Source organism: Empidonax traillii, unplaced genomic scaffold, assembly GCF_003031625.1.
Source record: "Empidonax traillii isolate 1590-97213 ecotype Southwest subspecies unplaced genomic scaffold, ASM303162v1 scaffold118:size1038473, whole genome shotgun sequence".
NCBI lineage: Eukaryota > Metazoa > Chordata > Aves > Passeriformes > Tyrannidae > Empidonax > Empidonax traillii.
The window spans coordinates 237090-256222 of NW_020955311.1; the positions used below are offsets into that span (position 1 = coordinate 237090).

The 19133-nt window shown below is 41.6% G+C and overlaps 1 protein-coding gene and 1 long non-coding RNA gene across 4 annotated transcripts in view; one reads left to right on the forward strand and one right to left on the reverse strand.

The window, feature by feature from the left end:
• The window catches only part of ATG4C (autophagy related 4C cysteine peptidase), a 35007-nt gene extending 22537 nt beyond the window's left edge, over nt 1-12470 (reverse strand). For 2 of the 3 annotated variants that reach the window (XM_027883126.1, XM_027883124.1), the window contains exons 1-8: nt 12388-12470; nt 12051-12142; nt 9965-10095; nt 9064-9147; nt 8170-8403; nt 5152-5488; nt 3222-3292; nt 2179-2315 (exon numbers count right to left, since the gene is read on the reverse strand). In XM_027883126.1, the coding sequence (XP_027738927.1) occupies nt 2179-2315; nt 3222-3292; nt 5152-5488; nt 8170-8403; nt 9064-9147; nt 9965-10040 (939 nt within the window). In that variant the 5' untranslated portion in view covers nt 10041-10095; nt 12051-12142; nt 12388-12470. The remainder of the gene's footprint in view (nt 1-2178; nt 2316-3221; nt 3293-5151; nt 5489-8169; nt 8404-9063; nt 9148-9964; nt 10096-12050; nt 12143-12387) is intronic. The other variant, XM_027883125.1, reaches the window with a different exon arrangement.
• Nucleotides 12471-12919: 449 nt separating this feature from the next.
• LOC114057173 lies at nt 12920-15028 on the forward strand. The gene is made up of 2 exons (XR_003571144.1): nt 12920-13189; nt 13939-15028. It is a non-coding gene; the product is annotated as an uncharacterized LOC114057173 (long non-coding RNA).
• Nucleotides 15029-19133: the final 4105 nt, after the last annotated feature.

The window sequence follows — 19133 nt, forward strand, 5'->3', positions numbered from 1 at the left end:
AAAACATTTCTGCAGTTTAACTGACTGAAACACAGAATCCAAGGAAAATGCCCCTGGTCGCTTCTCTATCACAAGGGATGGATGAAGGGACAGAGGACCTTCCTCCTTCTCCCTTCAAATGATCCTACTCTTCTCACTTCATGAGGTTCATTAGAACTTTTGTGACTCTTCAGTCTTGGCTTAGCACAGTTCTCCATCAGTTGTCCCACATTCTCCATCAGTTATCCCACCAACTCCAGCAGGAGCTGCATTTTGCCAACACTGAGCATTTAGGAAAGCTGAGCCCAACTGTCCTCATGCCAATTAAGCCCACGACTATTAAATACTCTGAAAACTGGACAGCCTTTAAATGTCCATAAATCACAGAAGGTTTCTTGTAGCACTGGCAAGTGTTGGGTCCAAAAACTTGGATGCTGGCCCGAACTGGGAACACAATCCAGAAGACTGTCAGTTGAGGCACAGGAGATCTTCATTAACTGGCAGACATATCTCAATCCTCTCCTCTAAGAGATCAACCACTCAAAGTAAAACCATCACATTATCATTGTGTAAGTGGGGAACATTTCTCTCAACAAAAAGATTGTTATTTTTACATTATTAAGACCAAAGCTTCTCAAGATGAAATCTTCCCTGCTTAGACAACGATGAAGTCACTTAAAAACCTCACCTGACATGCTACAGAGTCAAATTCAGGATGGTTTATATGGGTTAAAAAAGTGATGCTTATTTAAAATATGAATGAGAAGGTTTTTTTAGAAAATGCTCCTTGAGGGCTGAGAATCACAGAACATTCAGGCAGATCAGAGGCAAAGGCTCAAACAGCCAAGAAGACACATCCTTTGCCAGTGGAACAGAGAGGAGCAAAGCTAGCCAGAGTAATGGATAACCGCTTCATCTATGGGAAGCCTCCTGTAAAAGTGAATTATAAAAAATTTATCAATTTTCATCCATAAATATAAAATCCTTTGTAGAAATTACCTCTTGTGCTACACTCTAAAATCTGCATTTTTAACTTAAATCCAGACTCCAAGAAATTCAGTCACTTCTTGTGACCAGTCAAGGCAGAGTGACTAATTCAGGCAATTGAGAGCCCTCTTATCACAGCCTCCATCAGCCTGCAAAAGGCAGGAAAAGGCCTGGGAAGTGACAGCAGGAATCACACAGTGAACCAGCTGCACTGGCTAAAACTAAAACTTTTCCAAAACCAACTGCCTGAAAATACAAGGAAAATAATCAGGAAAGAATAACAATTTAGGTTCATCACTTAAAAGGCTCCGCTGGTCTGTCTTCCCATGCCAGTAAAAACCAAATGTTTTCCTAAAATTTTACATTGAAGAGACATACACAAAAAAATAATAATACAGACTCGGCTTTTGCTCTTGCTACTACGTTGTGGCATTTTAAAAATGAAAACAAGAATTTAAAGACAAATAAAAAGCAGTATAGAAATTGAAATAAAAGCAGCAGGGCTAAGAGAACAAGGTCTTCCCTAAGAGAAGGAAGAGGCAAGATTGTAGCACATCCTCAGGTGTCAGCAGAACCCCTGCTAGAAAAAGAAAGGACAGCACAGACCTTCCTCCCCTCTGCTTTCTCCTTGAGTTTTCTTTTGTTTCCAGTTCATTTTTATTTGTGGTAACTGTTTGCTACTCCTGGATTGCTGCCCTCAAACATTCATCCAGATAGTGAGAAAATACTTGAGTAGTGACTAGAGATATCAAGTAACTCCATCCCCTCTCTTAAGGGGAAGAAAAAGACATAAGAAAATGTGAAGAACAGACAAGCAACAACTAAACCATTTGATATTTAAGAAAATAAGAAGCAGAGTAAGGGCTTGAGTATATTTATATTTTAAAACACTGCCTGATCCTTAGTTACATATGCTATTAGAGTCGTGCTATATTAAATTACCATTTGTAATTTGAGCCACTGCATTAATGCCTTTCCAGGTAGTGCTGCAGGAGCAGGACAGTTATCACTGCTTCACCAAGGGACATCATGTGCTCTGCAATTATGTCTGAGCTTGTAATAGGGAAATTTAAAATCTGTAAAGTCAAACTTTACAACCTTCAACTGTAAAATCCCCACCACACGTTTAATGGGGAGAATTACCATCGTGGAGCTGCTTTTCATATCCCCCTGTGCTACTCTTTGAGAAATGACTGAACTCTCATTTCATACCTTTACAAACTCCAAGTAGTCCGTGTTTGTTCTCTCTCCACCGAGTCTCACAGGAACCAATATAATTACAGCTTTTGTGCCTGCTTTTGCAGAGTCCATGAGAGAACACTGTCTGTCAATGACATCGGAGCTGTACACTGAAAGGAGACACGTGAAAATACCCAAATTTCAAATACAAACCTCCAGTTTTAGAGACACACCTACAACAAGGCATCACAAAGTCTGACAAAATAAAACTGCAGCCCTTCCAAATCTTCCTGTGCTACTGAAACACAATCCTGGCTGAGTCTGATCAAAACCAGTGTTACATCTCCTTGTTTTCAGCAGTTTTGTGGAATGGCCATTGCTGCTGCTAAGTTACATTGCCAAGGAAATGCAGAAGGGTAGGTTAGGAAGAAGCCAATATTTATTCACTACATATAAACCTCTAAAAGGAATAATTAAAACCTGAAAGCCTACAACTAACAGAAACATCTGCATGGTGAAGGAAAAAAGGCAATAATTGATTTTAATCCACACTCAAGTTCACTGCCTAAAGTTAACACAACACAGTCATTGAAAATGGGGGAAAAAAAATTAATGCTGTGTTATTGCTTATCCCCTCCAAACTGAGAGAGATGGAAAAATTATCTCAGGATAGAGAAGGGAAAAACTAATAGAATTTTAAGTTTCACTGTCACTGTAAGTCAGGTGAGACTGGTTTGATTAAACTGTATTTTTAAACCAGTTTGCTGGATTCCCCAGGGATGTGGGTCCTCTCTGCCCTATCCCAGGCTCAGTTCTGATAGAACTAAACCTGTGGCAGCTGAACTTGGCTCCTGAAGGAACACACTGTGCTTGGATTTGAGACTGTGAGATACCAAACAAGGAACATACAAAGACAATCTCCATATATCAAGAACCCCTTTGTCTACGTAATCTCAATTTTGTGGAACCTTTTTTTAGTTTTAATTTTCCTTTAGAGTTCTATTGTTAAGAACTTACTGAAAGGCACAAAAATCATCTAAAATGTTTGCAAAAATCCACAAAATCGCAACATTTACCTGTACAGTCCTGAGCAACATAGACTGTTACTCCCTGCAGCTCAGGGTCTTTTGCTTCTTCAACAGCTTTTCTAAGTAGAAACACAAACTATTTAATTAATCTCTCATTTAAAAAAATTAACAGCAAATAAACATAATTTTCTTTTAGAAACAGGTGGGGTTTAATTGTTTGGTAAATGGTTTTTTTGTTTGGTTTGTTTTTCTTTGGAGGAGGGGTTGTTTTGTTTAACTCAAGATAAATACAGACGGAGGATGGGTTTTTTGTTTGTTTTTAAACACTGGATACCAAGTCAACAGGTTTTACCCAAGCAAAGATGACAATGAAATAATGAAAACCACAAAAAAAAGCCCCAAACCCCACATTAACTTAGAATGGAATTCCTATTCACTGTCTCATTTCCTTCTGTTTATAACAATTTTTTGTCATGTATATTGATGATAAAGCCTAAGTTTGTTGACAAAAATTTTCTTCTCTTTATTTGACCTCAGTTTATATAACCAGCCACAAAATAGCACCCGGTGTCTGTGGAAATAAAGATTAGACACAAAAAGCTGTAGGGTCTCACCAAAACTTTCAAAACCAGAATTACAATATTAGGCTCTCCTCAAAAGAATAAATGCAATGGGCCTAAAAGCTAAAAAAATAAAATATATGTTGATAGTCAGAACCATGGCCATCAATCAAGGACAACATTTGTAAAGAAATGAAACTGCTCAAAATAGAAGATTAGCCTTTGACTTCAACATATACTTGCATTAAATGGTCACTATCTCTTTATTTCACACTATATTTTGAGGAATCTTTTAACACAGTCGTTCCCAAGTTATGAGGGAGCTGTACATTGTTAGTGCTGTTGTAAGAGAGAAAAATCCAGGAAAGGAAATCTTTCCAGGGCTGGAAATCACCACTGAGGTTGTGGTGAGTGTAATTCTGCACCAAATCCCTCTCTGCTCCCATTAGGGAAATGGGTAATTTAATAGGTAATTTATTAAAGCAAGCAAAAAGAATTCTGACAGCTTCCATCACCAGAAAAAAGCAGAATAAAACACATTAATAGTGCTAAACTCCTACATCCCTGTATGAATCTGCAGGTGTGACACATATACACCTCATCATTTCAGTTCAGCTGCACTTCAGATTAACATACTTGTACACTAAATATAAAATTTTTCTATTTATATATATATGTATATATAAATGTATGAACTTTGCCTTTCGCTGCTGAAATGACTTAGTAGTGGTTCAGTTTATGGGTAAACTGGAACCCACTAAGAAAATAAGCATATAAGACTATAAAAAAACCCCAAAATATTCAAAGAAATGGCATATCAAGGCACACAGTATAGAGAAATTTGACTTTCCCTTTTTTTTTTTTTTTAACCACACTGAATGTCACAGACCCTTTACTTTTACTGGGATATAATTATAATATTAATAGTCCCATACATTTACAGTTTCACAAGAATTTGATGTGTGCAAAGAAATGCTGAAAACATCAATTTTAGCTCTGACATTTCATTACACTATCAGTACATTACAGCCCCCAGGTTACAGTATAAAAAAAAAAAAACCTCTAATGTTATGCATGTTCCAAGGTTGAAAGAGTGGTTAGTTTTTAGAACATTTCATTAAATGCAGCTCTATTGAAAAGGTTTGTAAGAGATACTTGGGATTGCACAGGAAAACAGGAATGTTGTCTTTTTTCCTGAAATAAGACTGATAAAAGCTCAGCAGCAGGTGCAGGGACTGAATGCTATTTCCCCACCTGCCTCTGGAAAATCTCCAGAATTGCTTCTAATATGGGCATTTTACAAAGCCAATAATGACCAGTTTGATGCTCAACTAGGCTGAAGTAATCTCAGGACAGCCCGAAATGCTTCTCTGTGATGTAACAAAGAAAGGTAACAAAGAATAAAGGTATTTTTTTACCTTAAAATGTGAGCAACGACGGCCGGGCCGTACCAATCCCCCGCCATTTTCCCGGACTTCTTCCCATATTCTATCAACTGGTGCAGGCCAAAAGCTGCCAGCGGGGAGTCGCCAAACCAAGAGATTATTTTTCTGTGATAAGCTTCGTTTCTCCTCTCGTTGACATCCCAGTTCCTCCTGGTGCCCCGCTGGGGCTGTGCCTGTGGCTGGGGCAGGATCTTGGGGTCCCTCTCGGCCGTGAGCGACGCCTCGAAGGACGCCGTGAGCTTCCGCACCGTGTGCGATGTCCACGACTCCGAGTCCGAGTCCATGTCCAGCGCCTCCGGCCACACCCAAGCTGCAGCACGGAAAGCAAGGTTAATCAGGCTTAATACTAACTTTCTGCTATATTAAGTAAAGCACTTCCCTTTGTTCTCCATGCTCTTTAAACAAATAACATGTATTTCACACTCTGAGCTGTAAATGTTGCTGTTGAAATGTAAATGAAGAATTCTAGCAGAATAGTTTCAGTAATTCTGGTTTCCTTTTATTTTCTGCTGAATGACAGGTGAAATAAAATAACCCAGTTGTTGTTAGGACTTCTGACACAGGTCAGAAGTCTTTTACCTATTAAAAATAGGAACATTAGCTATTCAGTACTATTCAAAAAGAGAATCACAGAATCAACTAGGTTGGAAAAGAGCTCTGAGATCATTGAGTTCAACCTTTGACCTGACACCACCTTGTCTACTAGACCATGGCACCAAGTGCCATTTCCATTCTGTTCTTAAATACCTACAGGGACAGAGACTTCACCACCTGCCTGGGCAGCCCCTTCCAACCTTTTATCCATGTCAAAAAAGAAGTTTCAAAAGCTAGTTTCAATTCTTCTGGTTTGTCAGTTATTAACAAAGAAAAACAGGCAAACCTGAGAAATTATTAATGTAAAAAGAAACACTCCTTCCTGGCAAAATGTCCAAGCAGATCAGAAGAAAAATAGGCAAGATTTCCTTGTTCACTAAATTAGTGATTTTGGATTACAAGACAACCTTGTTTAATGCTATTCAGCACAGGATCTAGAGCCTGCATTTTTAGCTGAGGGTTTCTCTAAGGATGCATCTTACACAGCATTCCTCCCACAGCAGAATGGGGTTCAGCAGATCTAGAGAACAGTCAGATGTCTGGAATTGTCTCTCACAAGTTCAAACAACTACTTGTAACACATACCCAGGCATGCATAGCTCAGTGTAACATCCTCACAGGACGTCCCTGCACTGTCAGCTTCGTCTTTCAGTCACTGTCTTAAGCACAGGCATTTCAAAGCAAAACCTACCAGTGCCTCAATATTTAAAATAAAACCTCCTTTACAAGGTCATTCAGCAATATCTGGAACATTCCACATGGCAGTGGAAGTGCAAGTATCCCAGCTAGAAACTGCAGGCAAGTTTTGCTTTGTAAGAGAAACATCACCATTAAACCAGAATGAAAATATCTCTGGGAAAAGAGAAAACAGCCATGAAAAACTTCGTGTAAACACTTAAATATGTTTCCAGAGCTGCCCAGACCTCATAAAAAGCTTTTCAAAAGATAATTCACCAGCTGTCAGAAGACCAGGTGAGGAGCAAAGTAGTCCAGAAAGACCATCCATACTCCATTTTCCTGTGCACTGGATTGCCACAGAATCACTTGCACTCTGGAATCACCTCATCACTTTCCAAATTAGGATGCATGGGGGACAGTGCAAGGAATTCTTTGGAACCATGGATTTTAAAGATAGAAACCTGGGGCTTTTTTGTTTGGGGTTACTTCAGAACGAGCCATTACACACTCCTGCTCACAGGGAGTCTTCTGATCAGGTTCTGAATTTTTTCGAAGAGTATGTATAACAAAACTGATATTTAAGGGATTTGTGTTCTCAGCAGAAGTATTTGCATACATTTTGATATCTGCAGTCAGTTGCAAGAGATAATGAATGTTTTATGACTTAAATATCTCCAGCCAAAGGAACATTCAACAAGCCAACCCGACAGTTCTGCCCCGACACTGCCGAGAATGGGGACTTTGTGGTGCAGCTGGTTGGGATCACGTTCACAGCTTACATCATATTTGCACAGTAAGTGCAAAGTATTATCAAAACAGGCTTTCAGAACCATCTCCTACTGAAGTCCTGCCGGGATCCCACAAATGGCTGAGCAAACAATACCCTGTGTTCTCTCCCACACACGCAGGTTCAGGCCCCACGCCTTGGATCAGTCTGACAACAACCAGCGGGGACAGAGAACATGGCTGAGTGTTTGAAAGGGGCAGTGTGGGAGAACAGGAAAGGGATTGGGAAGGGGATGGAAAGAAGAACCTAAAACACCTCTCTGCAGGCCGTAGCTCAGCCTGGGAGGACATGCAGACTCAGCCTGTGACAGCAGAAAGTGCCCCACGGCTCCTGAAGCTGCTTCATCTGGCTGGGACTGAGGGAGTGTTTTGGATAGACAATGGCAAGGAAAAATGGCAAGTTCCTCTCTAAGTACACGGGAGAGAAGGGAGGAAATGACACAGTGACAACTTCCACACAGAGAATGATGTATTGAAGTTAGATTAGAATCCTTCCAGGAACTCAATATATTAATACTAGGAGAAATTCAATAACGTACAGCTTTAAAACTGATAAAAGATGATAAAAGAAACTGTTCACTTTTGCCATAGCCCACAGCTATGGGCTCTGCTATTCATTCCCACATCTTGAGTTCAAGAAATGACCGAATTTCCTGGTAACTGGATATGTGCATGGATAAGGTAGAGGATCACAAAGTTTTTGTGATATTTTACTCCACAGCTGGATACTGGAAATACCACAGAAGCTTCCTTTGGTTTTCCCTTTTTCAGAATAGAAAGGTAAGACAAGCTCAATCACTGATACAATGGGACAATTCCAAGATTGCAGAAGCAAAGCCAGCTTGCCCTTCAGGTTTGGGATACAGCAAGGCCACGGTGCTCTCACAGAACACTCGTGCTGATCCCACACACAGATCTTCCCCCGTAACTCACCTCTCCCAAGAAAATGAAGCATAAGGCCCTGAGCCAGCAGCATCTGCCCAGTTCTCAGTGTGCAGCCCCAGCCACAGTCTGTGGTTAATGCAGACCCTTTTATCTGAGGGAATTCCTCTCTGTACGTCAGCCAGATCCGGGAAATAAAATCTTTACGAAACTCCTCAACATTTCCCGAAATCTCTGTGTTGATTTTATCAAAATTGGACCCATCTGTAGAGAGCTCACCAGATTCTGGAAGGCACAGTTTAAGTTACAAGTTGATACAGCACTTCTATTAGAAAGCAAGTAACAGATATACAATGTTCAGTTAGAAAAACAGACCAAATCTACAAAAAGTAACAATTGCTTCAAATACAAGAAAGGAAAACTGGAAAGCAAATATAACAGAAATGGGCCAGATGAAAACAAAAAAGGGAAAAAGAAAAAAAAAAGCAATGCAGACCACCATGCCAGTGGAATGAATCACTGACCTGCAAGTAACAGCTTAATTCGCCCAACTGTAAATGGTCCAATAGAGAGAGAGAGAGACTTAGAAAAGTGCACACTGGGAAATGATAATGAAGGTGTTGGTGTAGTGACTCCTGGTACAAGTATTGCCACCATTTCAACCAGGAGGTTTTTAGAAAAAAAAAACCCAAACTGATGGTAAATGAAGTAAAGTGCAAATTACAACACTAATATTCACATAAAGAACAAGGCTTCAGTGCAAAATTGAAATAAATCAGGATGGGTGGCATTAGTGGCGGACATTTCAATGAGTATTTTCTAAGCTTTTCATATTTACATTTTTAATTTGATCGTTGTTAATGACAGTCTTTCTAGAAGAATAAAAATTCATCTACAGAGCTCCTGCTGAGTAAGGCTGGAATAAGGGAAGTGCCCTGTACTCACCCTCAGTTTTGAAGTGGTAACATTTTCCCAGCAGAAAGACTGGAGAGTTTCTACTGAAGTAAGTTTTTGTTTTCAACACCCAACCTAAAATAGATGCAAAACCAATACAAATTTGTGACTGAAGTACTCCAAAAAGGAATTGCTGACAGCATCTGGTTAAGCCAAACGTAACCCTTGAAAGAGGAACAAAACAAAAAAGTAATGAAATGGGGTTTTGGTCTCATAAAAAATCACATATAGGGTGCAATGGCTACTATTCCCCTTCAACCACGTGGTAGACTTAAAGAAAGTAAAAAACAAAGTATCTTTTCATCTTGCCAGACATTTCGGAGGCTCAGTTATGAGAATAACAAAAGTTATCAGAAACCTGATGGTAAATCTGAGCAACCTCAGTTCTAAAGGGAAAGCAGAATAATGAAGGACAGATTAGTAAAGGGCACACTCAAAAACTTGGTTGTTCATAAATAAATTATTGATGTTCAGCTGTGGAAAAGGACGTGACTCAAGGGTGTGAAGTAGATTCTTCAGTGGAGTTTCTATCTCACACACTGTCCTATTTTTTCCAGAAAAGTACATTTAAAAATAAACTTTATGCAGATGATTCCATATTATCCCTGTTTAAAAGCCTATGCAAATCAAGCATTGTTTACATAATGTATTTACTGTTTTCAAAGTAAGTAATTTAAAAAGAAATTATGCAAATCCATTTGAAAAATGAAAACCTAAAGAAGTTTTTTAGTCAGGCTGTTTACAGTATCAAAGAAACAACTGTTTCAAAGGCCATATTGCCTTTTTATTATTAATTAGTTATGTTTCTGAATCATGATCCCATTCATGTCAACAAGAAACATTCCATTCCTTTGAATGGAGACAGGATCTTACCAGACACTGCTCCACTTACTGTATTTCATGTTGTGCCATGCAGACATAAACTTTGATTTTATCTTTTCTACTTCATCTGTCCCTGTGGCTTCCATATTCAAATCCTGGAGAAAAAGCCATCTCTGTCTTGTAAGGCTTTCAGTTCTGCTGCTGGAAAAACACAAATACAAACATATCCATGGGCACAGCATCCCCCACTCAGGTACTTAAGCACAACATGGCCAGAAACAGCAATAAACTCGCAGAATCCTCCACTACCAGACACTGAGAAGCAATCCCACATTCCATGAATAAGTAATAAAATAATTTAATTCCAAATACACACCAATAAAAGCACTACACAAAGCTAAATAAAATATAATGTTCTCCAACAGCTCTCCCTTGCACAGCAAGCTGCTGTAGAGCACATAACCTGTGCTGGCACACAAAAACACCCATTTTAATCAGCAGTGAGATGAAGATGCATCTTTCTGCACCTTTCTGTAACAGCAAATTTGCTATTAATTAACAGATTCCTTCACCACGTGTATTCTGTCAGTGGTTTACTTTAAATTACTTGATACAGGTTTTCCAGACGATATTTGGCAGCCCAAACCTTTACACAGACAACTGAAAAATTAAGAGCTCTGGCCTCAACAGGAAGTCCTGATAACACCAGAGGATGACGTGAACAAAAGTGAATTATCTAATCTAATTAATAAACTGGGGCCATGAGACAACCTCCTTACTTTAAAAGGACAATCTAGAACTGTATTTACCTTTCCATGTGTTATTCCCCATTGAACTGGGATCCAGAGCAGGACACAGACTAAACTGTGTCGCTTCTCTCCACTGGGAGCCCAGTTTAAGTAAAACCTAATCACTGACAGTGTAATTGAAGAGAGGGTGAAGATGTCAGGGTGGCAATATCATCAGAGCCTGAGGGTGCTACACAGATCCATTGTTTCACTCTGCTGCCCAAGCCCTCCCTAGCGTGTTTTCCCACTATTCCATCATATTATTTCACCAAAATCTGCTTTTTGACAGAAAAAGAAGCAATGCCAGTTCACACATGTGGGGGAAGTCTGCTTTTTATTTTTTTTTGCCAGTGAAAATAAGAAATGGCTACAACCCTGCTGTGATTGGCCTTGAGTCAAGCTGAGATTTTGTATGGGAGAGAAGAAAAGACAATTTCAAACTGGGTTTTGACTTCTTGCCTTTTTCTCCTCTCTTTTTCCTTTAGGAAGAAAAGACTGTCTATATCATCAACTCTAGATGGCAAAACGAGTAAGATGAACTTCTCCAGGACGTGTTTGGTCCTGTCTGTCCCCACATGATCCATCAGCAACAGTCATTTATGCAGAGGCCACTGGTTGCCTTAAAAGCCAATTCCTATAAAAGCTTCCTCTGGCTAAAATTAAAAATGAAACAAACTCTACACTTCCAAAAGGGCCTGAAGGCAAAATTATTTAAATGAGAAAGCTGCTCATTTTCCTGCAAAAGACAATGGTCAGTGCAGCACCTTTATCTTCCCTTCAGTTGCATTTCTTCCCCGGTATTATACTAAAGATGCAAAAAGGGCTTCCAAGAAGAATGGTAACACAAACCAGACACACTTACTCCACTGGGAAAAGACAGGCTCTTCCCATCAGTAGAAGGCGGCATCAGTAGGAGTTCCATTGAAATTAATGGAACAGCATCAGGAGACGGTCCCGAGGAATACAGATCCAAGCCCAAGGGGCACAAAATTATTAAATTATTTAAATCTAAAGCCAGTGGTTTTATACTGATAACTCTTGTAAGAAGTTATCTGAATACACATTCGCAGGACGATGTTCGCTCCCAGAGCAGCAGGACACACCTACAACGGAAACACGAATTCCTGACCCCTGGGAGCCCCCTCTGCCCACCCTCCGAGAAGGATGGTTTATTGACAGTGATGGAGAAACACCCCAAAACTCCCCAATAACAGGATTTGTTTTCATTAACAGCAAAAACCCAACGCAACCCGCTGATGCAACCGCAATGGGAGACGAAATGAAATGAATGAAGCCCAAACGTGATAATTATGAAAATAATTATCTCTATTAAGCAGGAATTAAGACCCCTTTGCTTTGGATTTCTACCTGGGAAGAACCTGAACCAGCGGCAGCGACAGTCGGTGAAACCCACACGGAAGAACGACAGCGAGGAATTCCCGGAGGTCATTTTTAAGGAGCTGCAAACACACATGAAGACAGTTAAAAACGATACTTTGAAGCCGCCGGGCGAAAAAAAAACCAAACAAACAGACCCAGATTATTTCTTTTCCCCGTTAAATCCTGCAGAAGAGATGGAACGCTTTACCCACGGAGGACTCACAGCCAAGCCGGAGCCCCCACACACCGCGCCCCCGCAGGACAAAGGCGATCCCGAGCCGGCACCGCGGAGGGTCCGTCCCGCCGCCCCCCGCTCACCGCTCACCGCTCACGGAGCCGCCCCCGCCATCCCGGAGCCGCCCGGGGAGCCAGCGGCCTCCCGGCGCTGCGCCTGCCGCGGCGGAGCGGCGCCGGAACTACAACTCCCGGCAGGCACCGCGGCGGGGGCGCGGCGGGCCGAGCCGGGCAGAGTGCGCAGGGCACGCTGGGAGTGGTAGTCCAGTAGGAGGGCGGCTGGGAGGCAGGAGGGAGGAAGAGGAGGGAATGAGGGAGGAAGAGGAGGGAGGAAAAGAAGAGAGGGAGGAAAAGGACGGAGAGAGGCGGCGGGGCGGGCTGAGAGGATCGGGGGGCCGGGCTGTGGCTGGAGGCGAAACCACAGGAAGGTGGGCGGCAGCGGGAAGCCCGACCCGTCATGGAATCGGCAGCTGCCCTTTAACAGTGTTTCTCTCTTTGTTTGGGTTTTTTGGGGGAGGATTTTCTGTTTTGCTGGGGGTTTTAGTTTGGGTTTTGGTGGGGTTTTTGTGGTTTTGTTTGTGGGGAGGTTGTGTGAGTTTTTTTTCCTGGTTTTTTTGTTTTGATTTTGGGGGTTTTTTGATCGTTTTTTGTTTTGATTAGCCATTGTATTTATTGATTTTTTTTTTTTTTTTAATTCGGCGTCTTTTGACTTCATTAGAGCAAAATGCTTCCTGAATCTCCACACTCCGGAGGACTTCAGTCTCCAGCCCACCCTCTGCAAAGATTATGCTCTCATTCAATTCACTGCTTTATTTCTTCTCTGAACCTCATGGGAGCCACTGCATCTCCTCTCACTCCCCTGAGGGATTTGGGGTTTTTTAGTGTTTTTTAAAGTAGGTTCTTCATTAATCTGTTTGTCTTAAGCTGCTTAAAAATACTCATTGGGTGTATCAGGAGCCCAGGGCTTAAAAAAAAAAAGTGCAGGATTTGTGAAGGATTGACTTGAATTTCTCAGCTGTCTGGAACTGGCATTACAGCTCAATATCTTATAAAAGGATGATGTTCCTGCTTTCTTTGTGTACTCATGAATTATGTTCATGAAGCAAAGTCAAGAGGTTTTTTTCCATTTTGTGATTTTACTGCCTTCTGCTGGTCAGAAATGATCAGGCTGAGTTTAATTTTTGTAATCAGCACATGATTGTAGCATATGATCTAAAATTTAGCTTCGGTGCAAATACCAACAGTAGATGTTTTGTGTATTTCCTGGTGGGGTTTTTTTGCAATCTCGTGGATATATTTCACATAGTAGGGTCAGTCAGTAAAGAGAATTGTAGGTATTAATATGCAAAGCAGGCAACATCATGTTTGAAAGGTTCTGCCTGTTGGCTTGAAGTGGGGACGTAGCAGATCACCTTTCTAATCCTTCCCTGCCTTTCAGCTCAGTGCTCACCATTTGCTTGCAAGCAAAGATAAATATTAAAAATAAAACCCAAGTTGCTGTCTGTTGTAAACAAAATGTGGTCCCACAATAGTGGGTGATCTATCAGGGCAGAAGGAAGTGGGCCCCCTGCAACCAGAATTTCATGATCTTTTTCAGGACTAATAGTTGTTTAAAGTTTTATCTTTGCTTTTATTCTCAAAGACAAAGATGAATGTGCTTGTCTCTCTGTGTATGGGCTCGAATGTGGAGAGCTGAGTAGATAACGTGGCTTGGAACTGGCTAAATGTTGAACAAAGAATTACCCAGTTCATCAAAGGAAATGGCTGTTCCCTTGCCTGAGATCAGCTGCCTGCACCTTCCTGCTCTGAAATGGAATAGCTGTGCCCTGAGTTGACACACAACATGCCATCTGGATATACACTGGAAATCCCTCAGGCAGGCAGGTTATAAAAAGGAAGGTATTTATTTTCTGGTGGGGTTTTTTTTTTTTCATGCAAAAGAAAACTTTGGTTGCCAAATAATCACTCAGATAACACAATTGTCTGTTAGAGAGAGTTTCCTTCACATCCACTAATGCCTATTTCTGTAGGAAAGATTTGCAAGGGGAGTGGGACAGAACTTCATTCAACAAACTTCTAACAAATGGCACAGAGTTCACACTTTCAGCATTTTAATGGCATGAAGACCATGCCAACCATCCTTGAGTTCCAGTTGTGCTAAATGAATGTAAGGAAATACTTAAAATGTATGTAAGGAAATACTTAAAATCCATGTTCATGGGAAATACAGTTCATTTTTGATTTTTTGAATAGGTAGACACCAAGTGGCCATGGCAAGACTTAAAATTAGAGGAGATACTCTCTGATTTATGGAGATACACAACATTATCCACCAAATACTGCAGAGCAGTAAGAGAACACTGGGCAGTGGAGAATGAAGCTCCTACTCCTGTATCTCCCACTGTCTGACTTGATCTGGGAATTCATCTGAGCACCATCAATAATCTACAATATATTTAGAAAACCTCATTAAACATTTGGCCTAATGTGCTTTCGCAAACACCCGTTTGGCTGCTGTCTGAGCAGAGCAGACCCTGGGTCACAGAGCTTGAGAGAAGGGAGTTTTCCCTCATTTATTTTTAGTTTCATTTCCTAGGGAAGTAAGCCATCTGTGATCTGTTTCCTTCTGGAAAGTTTTGAAACCATTCTGAAGTTTGACTTTGCAGAGGCTCAGAGATACTAAATACCTCCAGTTTTTGTGGAAGTAAAAAGAGATCCTGGAACAGGATAAGGGAAAAACATGGGAATCCAGGCTGTGTGAACTTGTGCCCCATCCTTTCAAGCAGCAATGAGGGTGGAAGGGGCAGTGTGTGCCTGCGTTGCTGCTGAGGTGGTTGTCTCTCCCAAATTAGCCAGCACACTTCTGCTTGTACCACTTAATCCATCCAAAACCAGATTTCTTTATCCCAGGATTAGGTAGGGAAGAGGAGGCTTCAGCAGGATATTTGTAAGAATCTGTCCCAGGCTGCCCCTAATGTAAGATCTTGGTTAAATACCTGGAAGAGGAAATAAAGGGCACATTAGTGGCATTTACAGAGAGTTAAACTGGGAGAGATTGAAAGCTGTGTTGGAGTAGAAACATAAACTGCCCAAAAATGATAACCATGAGCAGAAATTGATGGATGCTCAGTTGGGAAGACTGTGAGTCCTTCTCTGAGGAGACTGAACTTCATGCACCCATTTACTAAAATTAAGAGCTGTGAAGGGAAATAATTTCAGGAGGCAAAGAATAAAGGCAAAAGGGAGGCTGGCACCAAACACCACCATGTGAAGAAGGCTGTAGAAAGGTTGGGACAGTTCTGTGGATCTGTGAAGGAAATAATATAAATGTGAGGGATGTAGTGAAGGCTGTAGGCATTTGGAGAGTCCTCACTCCTCCTTTCCTCTCCTGGATCCTTGTTCATCCAGCAGAATTTGGGCACTGGGCAGACAAGGCTACTCCTTGTCTGAGAACAGCAACTTCCTTCCTCTTGCCACACATGTCTGGAGAAGGTCCTTCTGCTTGGGCAGTTCACATCACACGTGTAGTTCCTTGTCTTTAAACACATTATTTGGCGGAAGTAGCAGAGATTTGGCCCTTCGTGAGTGTGACTTGTTCCCTGTAGCTGCCAGGAGATGGCTCTCTGCATTTGCAGTCCCTGTTTACTACTTTGTTTATGGAATTACGTTGGACACGTTTTCCATGGAAAATGTTTTCAGTGTGTTTGCCTTGAGGAAGTTTACGTAAGGAGAACAAGGAAGCCATGGGCTGAGTAAATAGTCTGCTAACAAACAAGGCACAGAGTGGTTCGCTTTTGTCAGAATGTTTTATGGCTGCAACCCAAAGGGATTTTTCTTGTGCAGGACCTAATCTTATCACTGTAAGATTACATATATCAGGCTCAAGGAATTACATTTCTGTTTGCAGGATGCATTTACCAGATTTGATTAGAGCTGAGCAAAAGTCATTCTCAATAAAAAGAAGCATTTTAATCACGTGTTTCAAAGGATGCACGTGGTTCATGGACAGGTACCCTGGGGAATTAATCAAAATGCTTCTTCATTCCTACCCCTTCAGTGTAAGAGCTGTGGTTCCACAGCTCCAGGTGGAAGATCCCTGTGTCCACACCATGAACTTCCGGTGGGTGCTCAGCCCAAATTCAGCTCACAGTTGTAGACTCAACAGTTCATTCCTCAGCTTTTTGTTACATAGAGAAGACTAGAAGGTGACTTTCAACGTGACAGTCCATGTCTTGGTAAGTTGTTGGGCTTTTCCCCAGCCCTCAAATCAGCAATTATTAGTTGACTAAAAGGGAAGTGCAACAACTGCAGTGCAGACCATCACCTTTCACAGTGTTCCTCAACTCCCAAGGTTTTTTTGTTTTCTTTCCTGTGCTCCAGTGCTAATGCACCAATTCAGGTGAGGATCACTCCCAGCTTCTAAGATACCGTTTCCCTGGAGCAACAAATGCTTGTTAATGATGGCCGCATAGATGGACTAACTCCATTTTGGAGGCAGTGATGTCTCTCAAAGGCTGATGCACCGTTGGGATCCAGTGTAGAACAAATCAGGTTCCTTCTTTGCTTCCTAAAACATGGTAAAGAATTACAGTGTGTTAATGGAGAGATTCAGTATCCTCATAATGCTGATAAAGTTCCAGGCTTTAAATTGGTTGCTAGAAATATGTAGCCTCTATCCAAATATTAATTTAAATTAACTTGAGCTGTCTGGAGGTATTAATTGCAGTGTACACAGTCCCTCCACTGAGGTTGGTCTTTCTTTGTCTTCACCCTCATTCTGAGATACCAGACACCCTTGAGGACAATACAAAAGCACAAACAACTTCATGAAAAATAAGCAGTGCAATACTCCAAATACCTCATCTATTGCATACAATTTCACACTATTAAAAGAAAATAGTTCCATCTTCTGCAGGAAAAACTTGCCACACATCAGTTGTCTCTGAATCAGAGGGAGCTGTTAGTTCCTAAAGAGATGCCTGGAGAAATTTTTTTGGCAGACCAAAATTCCACGTAACCGGTCTCTGTGCTTAGTTGGTCACATTCTCTTCTTTGCAAAGCTTGAGTTTGTTTCTTCAGACAAAGCATTTCCTTCAATTAATTCACTTATAAGATGAGGAAACAAGAGGCAGGAGGGTTATGTGGCTCTGTGCCTGTCAGTGGCAGCACTCACCCTAGTACCCGAAATAACACCTCCTCTTCAATCACTGACTTACCAGGGATATGGGGGCAGGATTTGTTAACATGAGTTTTAATGTTTGGCATTATTGGATTTATAATGGTAAAAAACTACATCTTTTTTTTCCTCATATTTCTTCACTTTTTCTGTGACTTGTTTTAGTTAATGCTCCACACACTGCAAAACTCAGACAGTCTAGAGAAGCTCTTGGTTCCCTGTGCAAGGTCATGTGTACATTTCTACCAACCTCAGCGATCTTTTATTATTTGAAGTCACCTGTAGACTTTTGCTGGGCTGTTACTATCTGAAAAGTAATGAGAAGTGTGTTGTTTTTCTGGAATTCACTTGATGTTGACTATTAATTGAGGGATTTTGTTCATATTTAACCCAACTATATTGGCTTGAGCTCATCTGGCCCAGGTTTGAGCCTGGAGTGTTTGGAGCCGGAAGGGACTCTAAAGATCATCTCCTGCCTTGGACAGGGACACCACCCACTAGACCAAGTTGCTCCAAGCGCCATCCAACCTGGCTTTGAACACTTCCAGAGGGCACCCACAATTTCTGTGGATATAAGAAGGTAAATAGCTTATCCCATCTACTCTATGTGATGGAATTCTCTAGTGTGCAATCATCCACGCAGGCAGAAATTCCAGAGCAAAAGTCTTTTGTCTTGGCAGATACTGTGGGATATTTTCTCCCATCCCCTTTGGAGAAGAACATCCCTTTCTCAGTGTGTACAATTGGTCTTTGCTTCTCAGGATCTCCATCTGTGTAATGCACAACAGCACATTTCTGTCAAGGGTCACAATCTTACCCACGTGGGATTCGCTTGGTGTGTGCACAGAGCCTGGCTAAATCCACTGGGGTTACTCACACGTGTATGCATTTGCAGATTTGGGGGCCTGGCATTCCCTGTGTAAACACACACAGGAAAGCAGAGTAATTATATGCAGCTGGAAAGCAGTGGCTCCTGCGAGGGGAAGAGTTGGTGTCCTCAGTGTGTGGGAAACATTCACACAATGCAAACAGATGGAGTAGGGTGAATTAGTGCTCCTGCTTTTGGACACTTCCTGGGTTACTATTAATAGTTCTCTGGTTTAGATCAAGGCACAGCCTGTGCAGGGTAACAGTGACTTGGAATTAACTGCTAGAATGTGTCCTATGCTTTGAAGTCTCAAAATAGTGTTGTGGTTTTGTTTGTTTGTTTGTTTTTAATTCCCCATTCTCTACCTCCTCTTCCCATTGGGATGACCCCAAATACAGCACGTTTGGAGAGACTGGTAGTAATGACCTGTTTGGATGGGAAGGTGGATGTTACACTTTTCCAACCATCCTCTGAATCATCATTAGGGATGAGTTTTAGCCTGTCTGAAGGACAAGTTGGTACCATACAGGGCAGGACAGACTGAGAGCCCAGTGGTGTCCCTGCAGGCAGGACTGTGGTGGTCAGTGGTGTCCTCAGTGCCATGCAGGGTGGGTATGCTGATGGCCAAAGAGACCCGTGACATCCAGTGAGGTCTTGAGCTGTGCCAGGGGAGGTTCAGGTTGGACATCAGGAGAAATTTCTTCACAGAAAGGGTGATCAGACATCGGAAGGGGCTGCCCAGGGAGGTGGTGCAGTCTCCAACCCTGGAGGCATTTAAGGAAAGACTGGACGT